The following is a 19,067-nucleotide window of genomic DNA, read 5'->3' on the forward strand; positions in this document are numbered from 1 at the left end:
CTCTTGAGTAGCTAGGATTATAGGTTTGAGCCACCAGCGCTCAGCTATATACCACTTCTTGATGTCCCGGTAGCCTCTTTCTCCTCTCTTGCTGGTGCTTTTCCAATCAATATATAAAGACTTTTGGCATCTACATTCCCAGGATACTTACTGTTCTTCGTTTGTTTGGCAGACCTGGGGCTTGAATTCTAGGCCTGCGTAACTGTCCCTGAGCTCTCTTTTGCTCAAGGCTAAGGCTCTACCACTTTGAGCCACAGCACCACTTCCAGTTTTCTGGTAGTTAAATTGGAGATAAAGTCTCACAGACTTTTCCTGCCATGGACTGGCTTTGAACCACGATCCTTAGGTCTCAGTCTCCTGGGTAACTAGGATATAAGCGCAAGCCACCAGTGCCCAGCATGCTTATTGTTTATCTATAGATTTTATTTCAGTGGCATCTTTTGTTTTACCGAATTTTATGTGTGTGTGTGTGTGTGTGTGTGTGTGTGTGTGTGTGTGTGTGTGTGTGTGTGTGTGTGTGTATACACCAAATTATATGTATATGTATATAAGTGTATATAATCAGAAGTCTGTCTTTTATAGCTTCTGGATTTCCACAAGTTAAAATGTCTCCATGCTTCATGTAGTTTCATTGTCTAGTATTTTTATTTTATATTATACATTTAAATAAGTTCCAGGTGAATTACAGACTTTAGTATGTGCTTTAGGGTAGGAAGCAAATTTAATTTTCTTCCTGATGAATAGCTAGTCGTGTCAGCATCATTACTTCATAAATCATTTTCCCCACTGAATCAGAAGATCACTTTTGTTAGATTTAATTGAAATCTGCCCCACTCCTTTCTTTGTCTAATCATGTGCTGATACCTTATAGTTCTAACTACAGTGATTTCCTATAGCATTTTATTATTTACTTTTTATTTGTACATTTTAAATGTATAAATTGCTGAGGATTGTTTACAGAATTATTTAGCCATCCTACAGTCTAATTTTAGAAAATTTTTCACTGCTCCAAAAAGAGTCCTAGAGTCCATTCACCATCATTTCCAGCTTCCATTCCTATTCCCAGTCCTAACTAACCATTAATCAGGATAGAGATAATCAAGATATAGAGATTATATATGTAGATTAGGCTTTTCTGGTTCATTCCTAGTGTTTTATTCTTTATGCTTAGTTCTTTTAAAATGTTTTTCACTATTGCAAATTTTGAACATTTTTCTTGCTATTTGCTAGAGGGGGGGGAAATCCTAAATTTATTTCATTTATTTATTTTTGGCTAATCCTGAGGCTTCAACTCAGGGCCTAGAATGCAGTCCCTGAGCTTTTTTTGCTCAAGGCTAGTGCTCTCCCACAGTTCCACTTCCACTTTTTTTTTTTTTTGATGGTTAATTATAGATAAGAGTCTCATGAACTTTCCTACATGGGCTGACTTCAAACTGAGATCCTCAGATTTCAGCCTCCTGAGTGGCTAGGATTATAGGTGTGAGCCACCAGCACCTGACTTGATATTTCTTTTTCTTTTTTGAAACATGACATTTACACTTGAGCAGTTTTGCTCCATTGCACTGTTAGAATTTTTATGAGGAATGGCATTGCATCAAATACCTTTTCCACATTTATTTATTTTGATTGCTTGGCTTTTCTCTGTTGACTTATTGATATAAAAAATGTAGCATCCCTTTGAGACACTTTCATTCTATTTGCTAGTACTATATTTTATATCTTTGTATCTATGGTCATGAGATTTATCCAAATGCTTATTATCACTAATACTGATTTTGCTAGGCTTTGGTATTAAGATTATGCTGGTTGATTATGCATGGTGAGCAGCTTGCCATCAAAATGTCATTTATTGGTAACTTAATAACTGGGTGAGGCAGGGAGTCAAGCCTGAGAGGTGTTACTTTTCTACTCTTGCTTGTCTGTCAAGCATGGGGTGTCATTGTTCATATGTTTCCTTTGTCAGCGGCTGCACTGAGTTGTATAGCTACTGTGGTTATTTAAACTTAATAAATCTCAGCTTTTCAGCCATCTCATCCTTTATTAAAGTGCTCAGTGTGGCTGGAGCTGTCTCATGGGATAGGGAAGTGCCCAGTGCAGGAGGGTGGCACCCTAGGGTGGAGGGGCAGAAGTCCTATACCAATTGATGTGGCTTTTCTCTGTGAAGTAATTCTGTCACAGAGAAAAAAAGTGTGACCAAACCCAACTGTGGTCCACAAAGCCTGAGGTGTTTTCTTTTCGACCTTTGGCAGACAGTTTGGTGACCCCTGGTCTAGGACATTGTTTCTCAGCTTGAATGATTTGCGTGTACCATACATTCTTTGCCAATTTTTATAATATACCATCAATATTGTTGCATTAATATTTTTATTTAAACAGAATTACCATTTTTACCTTTTTTTGTGTGTGTTCAGTACTGGGGCTTGAACTCTAGACCTGAGCACTATCCCCTAGCTTTTTCCACTCAAGGCTGGTGCTCTACCAACCTGACCCATAGTTCCACTTTTGACTTTTTAGTGGTTAATTGGCAATAAGAGTCTTCAGTTAACTATCCTGCCCAGGCCAGCTTTGACCCTGGATCCTTAGATCTCAGTCTCTTGAGTAGCTGGCATTACAGATGTGAGCCACTGGTGCCTGGCACTTGTTTTTTTTTGTTGTTGTTGTTGTTGTTTTTGGTCAGTCATAGGGCTTAAACTGTGGGCCTGGGCGCTGTCCCTGAGATTTCAACTCAAGGCAAGCACTCTACCACTTGAGCCACTTCCAGTTTTCTGGTGGTTAATTGGAGATAAGAGTCTTTCCTCCTGGACTGGCTTTGAACTGTGATCCTCAGATCTCAGCCACTTCTGGCTTTTTCTGATATGTGGTACTGAGGAATTGAACCCAGGGCCTCAACTCTGGGCCTGGGCGCTGTCCCTCAGCTCTTCGGCTCAAGGCTAGCACTCTACCACTTGAACCACAGCGCCACTTCCAGCTTTTTCTGTGTATGTGGTGCTGAGGAATCGAACCCAGGGCCTCATGCATGCAAGGCAAGCACTCTACCACTGAGCCACCTTCCCAGCCCCTGGGAGCATAGTTTCTACTTATAAATGAAACCTTCCTTTTTCTGATCTGAAGACGGGAGATGAGCAATGCTAGATATGAGGAGATACACACCATTGTCACGTGTGCTTTCTAGAAATAAAGAAAGAAGACTGACAAGGGTCCTGCCTTCTCACTCAGGATGCAGTGCCATTTAAGTTCTGACGTGTTTACCTCCCCAAACCTCCTGTACATGTTTCTCTGTTTTGGTACCTTGGACTGAAAGTAGAGAGAGTGAGGAATATAAGCTTAGCCTAGGGATGGCCAAGATGGGAGGAGAAGGCCATGACCATGACCATTATCAGTACCTGTTAAATATGTAGAAGATATATTGGCACTCTCTTGGTTGTACTGGCTAGAGCACCAATGTATATTAAGTATTGGACCACATCATTTTGACAGTGCAGAAGTATCATGGCTAAGTTAAAATTCAGCGATATTTCCTTAGCTTTAATTGATCTTCCATTTATAGGTAAGCTGCATCTTCTGCTGAACTGTATGTGTTCATTTTCCTTAAGGGGAAATCCAGTAAGATTTCTTGTTGAATTTCTGTTTGACATGCAGAGCAGATTTGCTTTCTTTAAAATGTTCTGACTGCGGAAGTGGTGCTGTAGCTCAAATGGTAGAGCATTCGGCTTGAGCTGAAGAGCACAGGGACAGTGCCCAAGCCCAGAGTTCAAGCCCCATGACCAAAAAAAAAAAAAAAAAAAAATGTTCTGACTGAAACTTTTTGCTGACATTCCTGAGTGCTAAACTAGAGCCTCCTTTTTTATTCTTTCTTTTTGGTACTGGGAATTCCTTTCTTAGGCAGGCACTCTACCACTTGAGCTACAGCTCCTCACCCTTTTTACTTTAGTTCTTTTTTTTTTTTAATTTAATTTAATTTTATTTGTGAACATACTGTACAGAGGAGTTACAATTACGTGGGCAGGATAATGCGTACATTTCTTACCAAGCATTGCAGCCTCCTCCTTTGTTTACCCTTCACATCCCTTCCCGGCCTCCCCCCTCCCCCCCAATCCCAATCCTTCTCCTTCCCCCTCTTCCCCCCCCCCCAGCACCGACGTTGTAAAGCTAGTTTTGGACATGACAACTTGTACTTCTCATTGTTGCAACAGGTCCACCTGTATCCTTAAATAACTGGTTTTTCCCCATCTTCTCCACAAGTTATACTGACATCAAATATAGTGAAAGTGTTAGGAAATGGAAAAACTTGGAAAAAATTATATTAAGTGAAGTAAGCCAGGCCCAAAGAAACATAGGTCCCATGGTTTCCCTTATTTGTAATATCTAGTATATGTATGAGTCAAGCGGAAAAGGTCAGATAATGTGATGTCAGGAAAATGAACCCTTAGATGTGTATTTTAATGTTTTTTTTACTTTAGTTCTTTTGGGGAGAAGATCTTGGGTTTTGCCCAGCCTAGTTTGGACCATGATCCTCCTGCTTATTCTTCCTGAGTAACTGGATGACAGGCACAGCCACCACACCCAGCTTGAGATGGGGTCATGTAAACTTTTGCCCTTGCTACCCTCCTTCCCAGATGCTCCTAAACATCGCCTCTCAAGTAGTGGAGGTTAGCCAGGCCTTGAACATATTTATTTATTTATTTATTTTAGTTGTTATTGTAAAGGTGATGTTCAGAGGGGTTACAGTTACATAAGTCAGGCAAAGAGTATGTTTCTTTTTTAACAGTGTCACCTCTTTCCTCGTGTTCCTCCAGTTCCCCCCCCCCCATCCATACCCATAAATTGTATAGTTCATTTTCTTTCTTGCTTTCTTCCTCCCCCCCCCCCCCAGTTGTGGAGCTTGAACTTCAGGGCCTGAGTCCCTGAGCCCTTTTGTGCTCAAGGCTAGTACTCTGCCACTTCCAGCTTTTGAGTGGTTAATTGAAGATAAGAGTCTCATGGAGACCTTTCTGCCTGAGTTGACATTGAACCATGATCCTCAGATCTCAGACTCCTGAGTATCTAGGATTACAGGTGTGAGCCACTGGCACCCAGCTGTATAGTTTATTTTCAACATGGAGTCCAGTGAGTTCCATTGCTGCAATTGCTCACCTTTTGTCCCTCTTTTGTGCCTCCCTTTACACTCCCAAAGACATATAAATGAACAAATAAGACAAAAAGGAAAGAAAATGAAAATGGCAAAAAGGAAAAAACCTGTTTTCATTTCCTGGAGTTCATTTCAATAAATATTTTGTATGTCAGATGCACATAGGCATTGCCTTTCTGTTCTTCTCCTAAGAGTATCCTCTCTTGGCCTCACGTGTGTGAATGCCTAGAAACCTATACAATTTATTGTATTTTAGACCTACTTCCACATAAGAGGAAACCATTTATTTCTCTGAGCTTGGAGTACCTCGATTAACATGATTTGTTCTAGGTACATCTATTACCCTGCAAATGACATATTAGTCTTCCTAATGGCTATGTAAAATTCCATTGTATATAGGTACCATTTTTTTTAGATCCTTTCATCTGTTGTAAGGCTTCTGGGCTGTTTCTATAACTCATGTACTAATTTTTGTCTTTTAGGGTTCTTCTGTTTATATATGTTTATATATCTATGAATCGTAAGAAGTTGTATTTGAGCCTAGCACATAAGAACTCAAGAGCAGTGATGGTGCTGATGGTGTTGATGCCATGTGACAGACAACGGCTGCACATTCAGAGGGCAAAGTTCAACTTCCTGGCTCTGCTCTACCCCACTGCCCTCTCTAGTCCTTCCTCTCATCCTCTGCACATCCTATGCATTCCCACCTGCTCCTGTTCATTTCTCTGTAAAGGCCCCCTCATTGCGGGATGTTTAAAGGTTTGATGAATTAATTACATGCACAAGGGTACAGAAAATACCTATATAATTTAAAGACTTATTTCAGACAGTCTTTTCAGCTCTCAAGGTCCCCTGCTGCCATGGGCCCTGCCCTCTTTATGAGACAAACCACTGCCCTGTCTGCTCTAGCCACTGTGACTTCAGTTTTGCTTCATGGCTTTACCTACCACTAGATGCTTAAACTCTGTAACTCACTTGTGTCTAGTTTTCTTCATTGTGTTGAATGGAATCATACCATTTTTACTTATTTATGTTTATTGTTTTCCCCATATTTTTAAGTGTTGCAAATGGTTGTTAGTGTTAATTTTCAGTTAAAAAGAGAAAAAATTAGTTTTTTTTTCATGTTCCAGTTAAATCTAAATCTAGAGTGATCTGGTTGCCCAAGCTTGAGGTGCTTTTGTAGATAGGAATGGGTATCCCCCCTCCCCGTCTCAAATCAAGAAGAGCTGTGGAAGGAGAATACCATTCCTGCCACTCTTTGGCTGGCATTCTGGGAAGCTGCCACTCAGGCCATTGGAGGCCTTTGAGCTGCAGCTGACTTCTTTCAAAAGGAGCTGGTGGAATTCTTGCTGGGGCCTGGGGACAGCTGGTGGGGGCCTGGAAAGCTCAGCAGGACTGAGGAATCTTTTAGGGAGTGGGGGGAAAAGAAGCAGGGGCAGAGCGGGGTTGTGGAGAGGGGGCGGTGAGTCTCTGATTCTACTTATCACCAGTGCTGAGAGTTCCCTGGTTTAAGCCTCAGTTCAGGGCCAGGAGTCCTTTCTCCCCCTGCCCTTCTCAGACATGGGGGACTGGGCTTGTGGATGGACACAGGTTTTATTTACATTTATACTTCCTGGTACTTGGTCTCCTGAGACTCCAGAGACAGCTCCTGAGCCTCAAGGGAGTGAGTGTTCACAGGAGCCAAGTTTCTGCCCAAGTGTCAAGGCTGGGCTGTGCGTCCTTGGGCTGGGATGCTCAAAGCGTGGCAGAGCTGAGCCTGACCTATGTTATCCTGTCCCAACAACCTCCCTCCCCCTAGCATCACTCAGCTTTTGCTTCTAACTAGATGCCCACTTCTCTTTGGTGCTAATCTTGTTGAACAAGTGCTCTGCAGCTCCATTTCTTTCCACCCTCTCATGACTAATCCTTGGGAATTTGGCTTTTGTCCTTGGCACACTGATGGTGCTTGTCTGTTAAGTCCACATATGAGCCAGGCCAATCCAGATGAACCCATGGGATTAAAAACCTCTTTCTTGATCTTAACCTGTTAAGGACTCAGCTCCTTAGGCTCCTATTCATCTGCCCAGAGTTAGTTCTTTCCTTAATTCCTGCCTGGTCTGAGCACCAGAGGCATCCCTTGGGTTTGGGTTATAGCAGCTCCTTTCTTCTGAGCGTGGTTTTGAACTTTGTCAAGTACAAGCCCTCATTCACAGCCATCATGTAGCTATGTTCAGGGTCATGTTTCCCTTCCCTTTCCTCCCATCATTCTGAAGAAGCTTGTTCTGGCTGCTGGCTCTGTTGTAATCCAGCAGTACAATGTAGTACATTGACAAAGGTGGGGTGGTATTCCAGATGCAGATGCTTCTGGGCCATCCATAAGCCTGGTGCTGCCCAGCGTCTGGTTAATGAAGTGCTTAGCGGCACTTTCTGAGTCTCCTTGCTCTAGCCAGTGTCATGATGTCACATGGTGGTTGCAACATCGACTACAGCCTCTCTCTGTAGCCTGTGCCATCCATGTGCTACTCTTTACCTGTCTGGTCCTTCTTCCTGTCCAGACCCTGGTATCACATCCCTCACTAGTCTTTTTTTTTTTTTTGGTAGGTTATGGGGCTTGAACTCTGGGCTTGGATGCTGTCCCTGTGCTCTTCAGCTCAAGGCTCTACTGCTTGAGCCACAGAGCCACTTCCGATTTTCTAGTGGTTTGTTGGAGATAAGAGTCTCACAGACTTTCCTGCCCGGGCTGGCTTTGAACAGCAATCCTCAGATCTCAGCCTCCTGAGTGGCTAGTATTATAGGCATGAGCCACCGGCGCCCAGCTGTGCTTGGTATTTTTAAGTATTGTTTAGTGCTTTCCAGATTTAGAAAGCAATATACTTTTCTAGAAAATTGAATTTGTTAACTCAAACTCTGGGCATTTCCCACTCACCGCAAATTTCCTTTTTTTTTTTTTTTTTGTGAACTGTTGGACATTTTACTTGTTGGCTTGTTTCATTTAAAAAAGAATCCCTTTCCCAGTGATCCCAGGGAGCTGTGTCAGCTTTCCCTCCACATCTCCCCATTTTTCAGTGTTGAGGATCAAACTCAGGGTCTCACACATGCTAGGCAAGTGCTATACCACTGAACTACACCCTCAGCATCTGCCACAACTTTCAGAATGCTGTGCCATGGGGAAGGCTGCTAAATGACATCTCACTGTTTTCCTTTGTGCTGATCAGAAGGGAAATAGCTGCAGTTTTCCTTTTAGTTTTCTTCCCAGAGAACTGTCTTGTGTTACCTTTGTTCCTTTAGCAAGTATTAAGTGATTGGAGCCAGCCAGCCTGTGTCCTAGGCTGGCTTCACCTGCCCCTGAAGTTGCCACTTAGGTTGCCATTAAGCTTGGCCTAAATGCCACAGGTCTTTCATATCACAGGGCACTTGGGCAACTCTTATTAGGTTCTTTGATTTCCACAGTGACATGTTATATGGGAGGAAAATCACATGCTTTTCTGTGGATTCTTTCAAAAGAGGACGTGAGCCAACCAGTGCCTGTTAAAATGAGGAAATGCTCATCTTAAGCTAGCTCCTGTCATGCTCACTTAAAGTATTTATGCAAGAAGGGTCTTTTTGTACCTTTCTGACCCTCTGTGCATGTGTGGCTTCCAGCTGAGCTGCTGGTGGGGCAGCTGTGGGGGACAGACTGTGCAGGCTTCCCTTGTCTCTCGCCTCTCTGCGTGCTCACCGAGCCTGGGAAGGCGATGACAGAAGCAGACAATTCCAAATGGCAGGGTTGGGGTTGGCATTTCCTTGGCAGAATGAACACTTGTGCCTTCGAGGAGTGTCACGTGTGTGTATTTCAGCAGCTGCCATAACCTTGACTGTCCGCTCAGCAAGATGTTCCCTGTGTGCTTTTGTATCAGAACAGATCAATGGCAGAATTTTAAAAGGCAAGGGTTCTAGCAGGGTATCGGTGGCTCATGCCTATAATCCTAGCTACCCAGTAATCCTAGCTACCCAGGAGACTGTGACCTGAGGATTTCAGTTTGAAGCCAGTCTGGGCAGGAAAGTCTGTGAGACTCTCTCTGATTGACCACCAAAAGCTGTGGCTCAAGTGGTAGAGCCACTGCCCTTGAGTACAAAAGCTAAGGGCAGTGCCTAGGTATTGAGTTTAAGCTCCAGGATTGGGGAAAATATGCAGAGGTTCTGTCATTCAACAGGTCTGTTGTCAGATAGCAATAACTATTGCTACTTTAAGCATGGAGAGCCCCTTACTTTTCCTACACCCAGAAGCCCCTGTTCCCAGCATCACATATCACCTTAACACTGGCTCAGGAACATAAGGACACTGTGTCACAGAGTCAGGAAATCAGGAGAATTCAGTCTGTGTACAGTTGGAGAAATGTTGGCATAGCAAAAATTTTACCATCTTGCTGTGGAAAGCATGGTTGCTTCCTTGTATGAGCTATAAAATTCTTAAGATTCCTATGTTTGAGGTACACCCTGTTAGATCTGGATTAGTTCCCTTCAGTTCAAGGTCATTGTTGATAAACATGCAGAGCCTGGTAATCCTAGCTACTCTGGAGGGAGAAATCTCAGGATCTCATTTGAATCCAGCCTAGGCAGGAAAGTCTGTGAGACTCTTATCTCCAATTAACCACTGAAAACCAGAAGTGGAGAATGCTAACCTTGAATGTAAAAGGTAAGGGACAACAGCATCCGGGCACTGAGTTCAAGATCCAATAATAGCACATACATACACACAAAAAGCAGAGTCTGGGGGCTGGGAAGGCGGCTCAGTGATAGAGTGCTTGCCTTGCATGCATGAGGCCCTGGGTTCGATTTCTCAGCGCACATAAACAGAAAAAAAAAAAGCTGGAGGTGGTGCTGTGAGTCAAGTGGTAGAGTGCTAGCCTTAAGCTAAAGAGCTGAGGGACAGCGTCTAGGCCCAGAGTTCAAGCCCTACAACCACCACCACCAACAACAAAAGCAGAGTCTGGAGGGAAAGTTAGGATAGATTGGTCGAATCTGTAGCTGTAGAATTCCATACTTCTGAATTTTTTTTTTCTTTCTAGTGGCTTTAACTGTCTGGCATTTTTATCATTTCTGCTTGACAAGACAGGAGTGTGCTCTGAATTCTTTAACTTGCATAGACAAAATGGCTGAATGATCAAAGCTTTTTTTTGTTGTTGTTAAACATATGGGATGTGTATTATAGCCAAAAATCTTTAAATGAAATGACATTTATTTTAAGGCCCCGTTGTTCTTCAATGATGATTTGGCTGTAGTGTTCATTTCTGTCTAATACAATGTATTTGTCTGTTCAGGCTGGTATAACAAAAAAAGCATAGGGAACTTAAGCAACCTAAATTTATTCCTCACAGTTCTGAAGCCTGAGAGTTGTAAGATCAAGGCACTCACTAACTGAATTCCTGATGAAAGTTCTCTTCCTGGCTTTGGATAAATGCTTTCTTGCTGTATCTTCACATGATATAGAGATTTCTCTGTCCTGTCTCTTCAAATAAGGGTGCAAATCACATTTAGGAAGCCTTCATTCTCATGACCTAGTTACCATCCACAGACCACCCCCCCCCCTTTCCATCTTCAAGAGATTCAGGCTTCGGTAGATGGGAGTGGGATCACAAATATGCATTTCACAGCATCTGGTGAACCAGTATGGGCTCTGTCTATAGGTGCTATGGCTGCTGTGTTTTGAGTAAGCTGGATGACTTGACCTGCTGTACAGTTTTGTTTCCTTCTGACCATACCTCTAAGGATAATTCTTTCTGGATCTACTGCTTCCATCAGATCAGACAGACAGACAGACATAGCTAGGGGCATTTGTAGTGCTTAGGAGCCTAAATTACAATTGCTCTCAAATCTTTCAATTTTGAGGTCTCTCCTGAGAGGTCTGAAATACCTTCCTTACCCACTCACCCCAATTCCATTCTATGTGCTCACTCCTACACACACAGACAGCAGGCAGGCTGCACAGAGATACCAGAACATACTTCTTTTGTTTCGTTTAGCAAAGACTATCTTGGAAAGCTTTAGGAACAGGTGCTAATGAGGTTATGGGGGAGGTGAAAGCATAATGAATGTCAACAGTCAACACTGAGGGGGGATTAAAAGGGGTTGGGAAGCTTGGTGATTGACACAACCTGAAAATGTAGAAATGTGTGGGAGGATAATGACGTCACAAAGCCTTCCTCCCATCTCTGAACAGCTGCTCTCACCCATGCCAGCTCTTCTCTCAGTACACTGGGAAAGACACCCTGTTTCAACCAATGTCTGTCAAGTTAGTGTTTAGGTGCTTAGGCAAGAGACATCCACTTTACCTTTCAGTCCCCCAGTGAAGCAGTTACTGGAGTCTCCACAGACATCCAATACACACCATATTTTTTCAGAAATATCTACTCCATACAGAGTGTGCTCACTCTGAAAGGCTCAACCCAGTGGGTAGTTCTGATGACAGCAGCTTGCAGCGCCACCTGCAGGTAGAAGAGTGCCAGGAAACTAGGATGGCACTGGAAGCCTTGCAGTGGGGCTGGATTGATTTACATGTATGCTGAAGCTGCTCTACTTGGGCAGCTGCAGATCTGAGGACCATTTCCATATTGGCATTGTGATTCAAGGTTAAGAGTGTGGGCACTTGTTAGGGCTGGCAACAAAATGCTAACAGAATAGGTGGCTTAAACAACAGGAATTTATTTTCTTATGGATTTGAGGCTTTATTATGTTCATGTTCTTCAAAGTTTATGAAGAAAGGAAGGAAGGAAAGAAGGAAGGAAGGAAGGAAAAGGTATTTTGGCACCTTATAATATTATTAGGGCCCTACCTTGATGACCTCATTTAACCTCAGAAACTTCTTTTTTTGGGGGTCCGGTCGTGGGACCTGAACTCTGGGCCTGGGCGCTGTCCCTCAGCTTTTCAGCTCAAGGCTAGTGCTCTACCACTTGAGCCACAGCGCCAGCTCCGGCTTTTTTCTTTTTGCTTATGTGGTGCTGAGGAATCGAACCCAGGGCCTCATGCATGCAAGGCAAGCGCTTTACCACTGAACCAGCTTCCCAGCCCAACCTCAGAAACTTCTTAAATGGTATCTCCAAATGATAGCCTACAGAATGATAGAATATCTTTCCCAGCTATCCAGAATATTCAGAATATATAGAGTTCCAAAAAATTAAACATCAAAGAATAAATAATTTAATCAGTAAATGGACAAATAAATTGATCATTTTCAAAAGAAGGATAACTGGGAAGGGATTGTAGGGGAAAAACAAAAGAGGAGACAACAATGCTTAATAAGAAATGTACTCATCACCTTGCTCATGTAATTGTAACCCCTCTGTACAGTATTTTCACAATAAAAAACTTATAGAAAAAAGAAGTATAACGGTTAATAACTACATGAGAGAAATATTCAACATCTCTGGTCATCAGGGAAATGCAATTTAAAACTACACTGACATTCCATCTTGCCCAGTCAGAATGGCTATCAAGAAAAAAATGGAGAGAATGATGTATTGTCCTCATAAACTGACATGTTGATTTAAAACCCCTTCGAACAACTACTTAAAGATTAAACAAAACAAAGCAAGAGCAGCACTGGTGGCTCAAGAATGAGAGGATGACAATTTGTGGCCAGTTTAGGCATAAAACTTTGCAAGATTCCTTCTTTTTTTTTTTTTTCCTCCTGTCATGGGGCTTGAACTCTGGGCTTGGGCGCTGTCCTTGAGCTCTTTAGCTCAAGGCGAGCACTCTACTGCTTGAGCCACAGCGCTACTTCCAGTTTTATAGTGGTTTATTGGAGATAAGAGTCTCACAGACTTTCCTGCCCAGGCTGGCTTTGAATCACAATCCTCAGATCTCAGCCTCCTGAGTAGCTAGGATTACAAGCGTGAGCCGCCAGTGCCCGGCTTTTTGCAAGATTCTTTCTTAATCCATAGCTGGGTACAGTGATGTGTTCCTGTCATTCCATACTACATGAGAGACAGAGTGGGAGGAGCACGATGCCAGGCCATTCTAGGCAGAAAAATCTTCAAGATTCCATCTCCAGGGAAGGGAAGCTGGGCACTGTGGTACACATCTATGATCCTGGCTACAACAGGAAGTAGGTAGATCCTAATCACGTTCAAGGGAACTGAGATCCTGTCCTAAAAATAACGAGTGAAAAACAGGACTGGACATGGGACTCAATAATAGTATTGTGCTAACCTAGCAAGAATGAGGCCCCGGGGGCTGGGAAGGTGGCTCAGTGGTAGAGCGCTTGCCTTGCATGCATGAGGCCCTGGGTTCAGTTCCTTAGCACAACATAAACAAAAAGAAAAAAGCCAGAGTAGCACTGTGGCTCAAGTGGTAGAGCACTAGCCTTGAGCTGAAGAGCTGAGGGACAGTGCCCAGACCCAGAGTTCAGGCCCCATGACCGGACCCAAAAAAAAAAAAATGAGGCCATGGATGAAAATCCCCAATATTGCCTGAAAACAAAACAAGCAAGCAGTATCAAATGCTGGCAAGGATGGTAAATCCTTATACATGTTTGGTAGAAATCAATACAGAGGTTCTTTTAAAAACTAAAAACAGAAGCTGACCTGGTGGCTCACATCTATAATCCTAGTACACAGGAGGTTGAGATATGAGGATCATGGTTTGAAGCCAGCTTAGGCAGGAAAAGTATGTGAGCCTCTGTGTGTGTGTGTGTGTGTGTGTGTGTGTGTGTGTGTGTGTGTGTGTGTGTGTGTGTGTGTGTGTGTGTGTGTGTGTGTGTGTGTGTGTGTGTGTGTGTCATGGGGCTCGAACTCAGAGCCTGAGTGCTGTCCTTCTGTCCCTGAGTTTTTGTGCTCAAGGCTAGCACTCTACCACTTTGAGCCACAGTACCACTTCTGGTTTTGGTGGTTAATTGGAGATAAGTCTCATAGACTTTCCTGCCCAGGCTGGCTTTGAATCATGGTCCTCAGATCTCAGCCTCCTAAGTAGCTAGGATTACAGGCGTGAGCCACCAGCACCCGGCCTGTGAGACTCATTATCTCCACTAAAATTGCCCCAAAAGCCAGAAATAGTACTGAGACTCTCATGGTAGAGCCCCAGCTTTAAGCAAAAGGAAGCTCAGGGACAATGCCTAGGCCCCGAGTTCAAGCCCTAAGACTGGCACAAAAAAAAAATAAACAAAAAACAACCAAAAATAGAATTGCCATATGATCTGAGAATCCTACTCCTGGGCATATATCCAAAGTAAGTCAGAATACAATAGAGACAACTCCACACCTTATTTTCTGCAGCACTGTTTACCATAGCCAAGTTTTGGAATCAGCTGAGTACACATCAACACATGAATGTGTTGATTAAGAAAACGTGGTATGGGGCTGGGAAGGTGGCAGAGTGGCAGAGTGCTTGCCTTGCATGCATGAGGCCCTGGGTTCCATTCCTCAGCACCACATAAGCAGAAAAAGCCAGAAGTAGTGCTGTGGCTCAAGTGGTGGAGCACTAGCCTTGAGCTAAAGAGCTGAAGGACAGTGTCCAGGCCTAGAGTTCAGGCTCCATGACAGACAAAGTAAATAAATAAATAACATATATATTGAAAAAAAAGAAAACATGGTATATATGTTCAATTGAGTTATATTCAGCTATGAAGAAGGAAATTATGTTACTTGCAGGAATGTGAATGGAATTAAAGACTATCATGTAAAGCAAAATAAACCAGATTTGGACAAATGTTGCATATTTTCTCTTATATGCCAAATCTAGATTTTATAAAAAGACATGAATATAGAAGGGGACTATTTTGGGAAAGGAGGGGACCAGTAGGAGGGTAAATGAGACTCAGAAAGACCAGTATTGCATGTTTTATATGCCAGTTGAAGATTTTTATAACAAGACCTGAACATAAAAGGAGACAGTTTTGGAAAAGGAAGGGGACCAGTGGAAGGGAAAAAGGGACGGGACAGAGGGTAATGGACATGAATGTGCTCAAAATACCGTATATATGAAAATGTCCTAAGGAACCCATTGAAAAATGTCCAGAAAGAGGTGGCCCTGCTCAAAAAGGAATGCACTCCTTACCTGACCTATGTAACCATAACCCCTCTGACATCACCTTTACAATAAAAATAAATTTCTTTGAAGTCCAAGAAATAACTATCTCCAGATATGAGTTCAGCATGTAAATTTGGTGATGAGGAGACATATTCAGTTCATCAGCACTCCAAAAGTAAACTGTCTGGCTTTTGATCTCTACTTACAAACTTGAAGACATTCCGTTAACTTGTTTAAGCCACAGCTTCCCCTTGGCAAAACTGCAGGCAGTCCTAGTGCCTGTCTGGGGGCATTATAAAGATTATATAAAAGAAGCTACATATTGGACTAGAGAAGGGCCCTCCCTGTATACAGCAACCATAGGTTGACATTATGCATAGAATCCTCTTGGCTCTGAAAACGATGTCCTTCTATGGTGACCTAGGGTTACAGTCCATCCTGGATTTCCATTTCTGAGAATGGAATTCATTCATGAGAATGGAATCCCCAGGCCAGGAATGTTCCAGAAGCCAGTGTCATCTTCAGGGTCAGGTTAGCCTTGAGGGATTCTAACAAGGACGGAAGGACTGGTTGAGGGTTTGAGAGGAGGGAAATACGCACTAGAGCCAGTTGGCGGGAGCAGCCCCATCATGTGAAGGTCACACTGGATTCCTTTGGCTTCTTTTTATCTTTAAGGAAAAAAGATTTTGCATAAACGATTAGGTAACAAAAGGCAGCACAAGTTTATTGTCTACCTTTTTGAAATTGCAGCAATCTATGAAAAACATAGGATCACCCGTGCCTATTCTGCTCAGAGTGCTATCTGCTAACCTTCCTTTGTAGCCAAAGGGACCAGTGTCGAAAGCTAGTCCTTCCCCTTGGAATGTGAGACCCTTAACAGGTTCCCTTTACCTGCTATTTTCAAAAGTTGTGTTCAAATGGGATCATCACATCCTTCTGCTTTGCAGGGTTGCTACGTGGATGAAATGTATGCAAGGTGCCCAAGATTGGTATTAATTTACTGAGAGCCATTACTCTTATTTCTACTAAAGGCAGTGCCTTTGGCTTTTGATTGCAGCAGCAAAGCTCAGATCAGAATCCCCTATTTATTCCTATACCACTCTCCAGGTTCTCCATCCACAGTGTTTGGTGAATGCTGCAAACCAATGTTGTCATTTGCAACATGGATGTAAAAGTCTGTGCAGCAGTGTTCTATTGCCTGTTTTTCCTCTTACATTAAAGTGGCTTGAAAAGATGAGGATTATACGCTCATGCAGAGGATTAGGTGTTCATATGTGTTCAGCAACCCCCAAGGCCACCATTCCCCTCTTGCCATACAAACTTGGACCTCTCCTTTACCAGTCAGACCTGGACTTGGCTTGGAGAGTGTGTTGGCGGGGAGGGGGAGGGGCAGGGAGAGGAAAGAGGGTGGGGGAGTGAGAGAGAATGCAAATATTAATGAATTTGGCCAGAGTAGCTATTTATGTCACCTAAAAACTAAATCCAGTTCCAGGTTATTGCTTAGGAATATAAGACTCCAGTTTTCAGACAGTGGAAAACTGGAATGTGTCCAGCCTCAGACACAGCTTGTGGCTATAGCTAAGGCTGTCCCTGTTTCCATCTTCCCTAGTCTCTCTATCTCATCTCTCCCACAGCCTCTATGCTAGTGCCTTCCATGCTAGGGAAGAGATGTCTTCTCCTTTGAGGTCAGAGGGATGCCTTGCAGGGAGCAAGCAGATATCCACAGAGCCCAGTTGTCACTCCAGCCACCTGTCTTGTTTGCCAGCACTCCCTGAGTTGCAGTCCCCAAGTATCCGCCTCTCCTAACAGCAACACCAGCACCTGGTGCTCAGACTCAGAGGATACTGAAAGGTCTCTTAGTGTTAAGATTCCATGCATGCCACCCTGACAGGCTTGGCAACAAAATCCCCAAACCCACTATTCAAACCAAATCCATCGAGAAGAGCAAGCCAAACTCTGGACAACTGACTTATCTGCTTTCAAGAGCTATGCCTTCCACGGATCCAGAGGCCTGTCCTTGAGACATGTCCTTGCAAGAACTTGCCTGATAGCAGGTGAAATGAAATGATGAGGACAAGAGAAAACATGCTGCTTCCTCCACTCTCTTCATAGTAATTTCCTAGAGAAGTCAAGCATTCTCCTGGACATAGACTTGCCAGATATCCCAGAAACAAATAGGATATTAGTCTACTACTCAGGCCTGAGACCAGTTTGGTTGTTGTCAGAGTTTGGGAAGTCAGTGAGGTTAGTCACTTGTTTACTTGCCAGTTTTGAGAATCCTGCACCTGAGGCCAGAGAGGAGGAGCCAGGACAGAGATGACTGGTGGGATTCTGTTTTGAGGGCCTCAAGCTATGGATGGGAACAAAACCAGTGATGTGAAGCATTTGATCCTGCAAAGACACTTGGTAGAGGCAGGAACAGCTTCTTAGAAGGGGTAAGGGGCCAGTTGAATTGGATCCCAAAAAATGAAGTTTGCTCTAGATGAAGGAAGACCTCATTTGACCCCCCAAATCTCTGGAAATGGGGGCTTTTAAACAGCTCTTCAGTGCTCTTGCAGCCCACAAACAGGGAAGCAAGCCTCTATGGGAGGGTCCTCTGTGTTGGCCTTGCCTCCTAGAGGCCCAAATAAACGGCATCTGATGTGAAGAATGTTCCCAGTTAGACAGCTGTGAGGTCTAGAGCCTCTGGTATCTCTGGGACACCATCGGGTACGAGAGAGACACTGATCCTAGAAGACATGTCGTTTGACTCAACTACTTGGTAGCCACACATTCTTTCACAATTTCAGCATTCTTATGTATAAAAGCAACTCTTAGAGTTATTTTTGGAATAAAACAAGGTCATAAATATGAAAATTCTTTATAAACTCCCAGCAGTTTGGGAAGGTAAAAGGTGATGTTTCTGTGGGTCCAGCTTCCCCTACTCTTGGCCACACTATGATGTTACGGGGAGGCCGGTGACCCCAGCTGGCTCTAGAGCTAATTTTCTCCAACGATGAAGCAACAGGGACTTCCTGTCCCTGCTTACTCTGAGCAAGGAGCCTTATGGGCAGTGACAGAGACTTTGACCTTGAACTGGTTCCCTTCTCTCCCTCTGTAGGAACATGCTTGCCAATTCAGCCAGCGTGAGAATTCTCATCAAAGGAGGGAAAGTGGTGAACGATGACTGCACCCATGAGGCTGATGTCTACATTGAGAATGGCATCATCCAGCAGGTGGGCCGTGAGCTCATGATCCCCGGCGGGGCCAAGGTGATCGATGCCACTGGGAAACTGGTGATCCCTGGCGGAATCGATACCAGCACCCACTTCCACCAGACCTTCATGAACGCCACATGTGTAGACGACTTCTACCATGGGACCAAGGTAAAGCTCTTGTTTACTGGAGGTGTGGCTTCCTCCTTGCTTCTTTATTCTGCCCCAGGTGAGACCTGGGTGAATAGGTGCTTTTGCTGTATTGCTACCACGAGTGTGGCTAGAGGCCACTGAGACGACTCGGAGAAAGATTTCTGCCCAAGTATAGATGGCACCAAAAGGAGATTTAGGCCTGTTTGATGGCACCACTTAACTATATATCTGTGTATTTCTGTGTTATGTAATATTGACTAGAGAGTGGTGTTTATTATTGTGGAATAGCTTGTTTTTGTAGGGGGAAGGATTGGTTTGGTGGACTCATTTATACATAAGATAAATTTGGTTCCTAAAGTCTGTGAGATTATAAAGTCACCTATTTAGCTGGTTTTAATAGTAAAAATTTTAAGAGAGACATACCTAGCTTCTATGATCTCTCCTATCTTATTCTTTTATTTATTGTGTGTACGTGTGTGTGTGTGTGTGTGTGTGTGTGTGTGTGTATGTGTGTGTGTACATGTACTAGTCCTAGGGCTCAAACTCAGGGTTCTGTCCCTGAATTTTTTGCTTAAGGCTAGCCCTCTACCACTTGAGCTCTCTTTCCCATC

General features: G+C 43.5%; 1 protein-coding gene across 1 annotated transcript in view; it reads left to right on the plus strand.

Moving 5' to 3' along the window:
• Window positions 1-19,067, plus strand: part of Dpysl5 (dihydropyrimidinase like 5) — an 82,832-nt gene that overhangs the window by 13,509 nt on the left and 50,256 nt on the right. The window contains exon 2 of the mRNA XM_070025192.1: window positions 18,210-18,474. Within this exon, the coding sequence (XP_069881293.1) occupies window positions 18,214-18,474 (261 nt within the window). The 5' untranslated portion in view covers window positions 18,210-18,213. The remainder of the gene's footprint in view (window positions 1-18,209; window positions 18,475-19,067) is intronic.

Source organism: Dipodomys merriami, unplaced genomic scaffold (genome assembly GCF_024711535.1).
Source record: "Dipodomys merriami isolate MVZ:Mamm:240054 unplaced genomic scaffold, mDipMer1.0.p SCAF_17, whole genome shotgun sequence".
NCBI lineage: Eukaryota > Metazoa > Chordata > Mammalia > Rodentia > Heteromyidae > Dipodomys > Dipodomys merriami.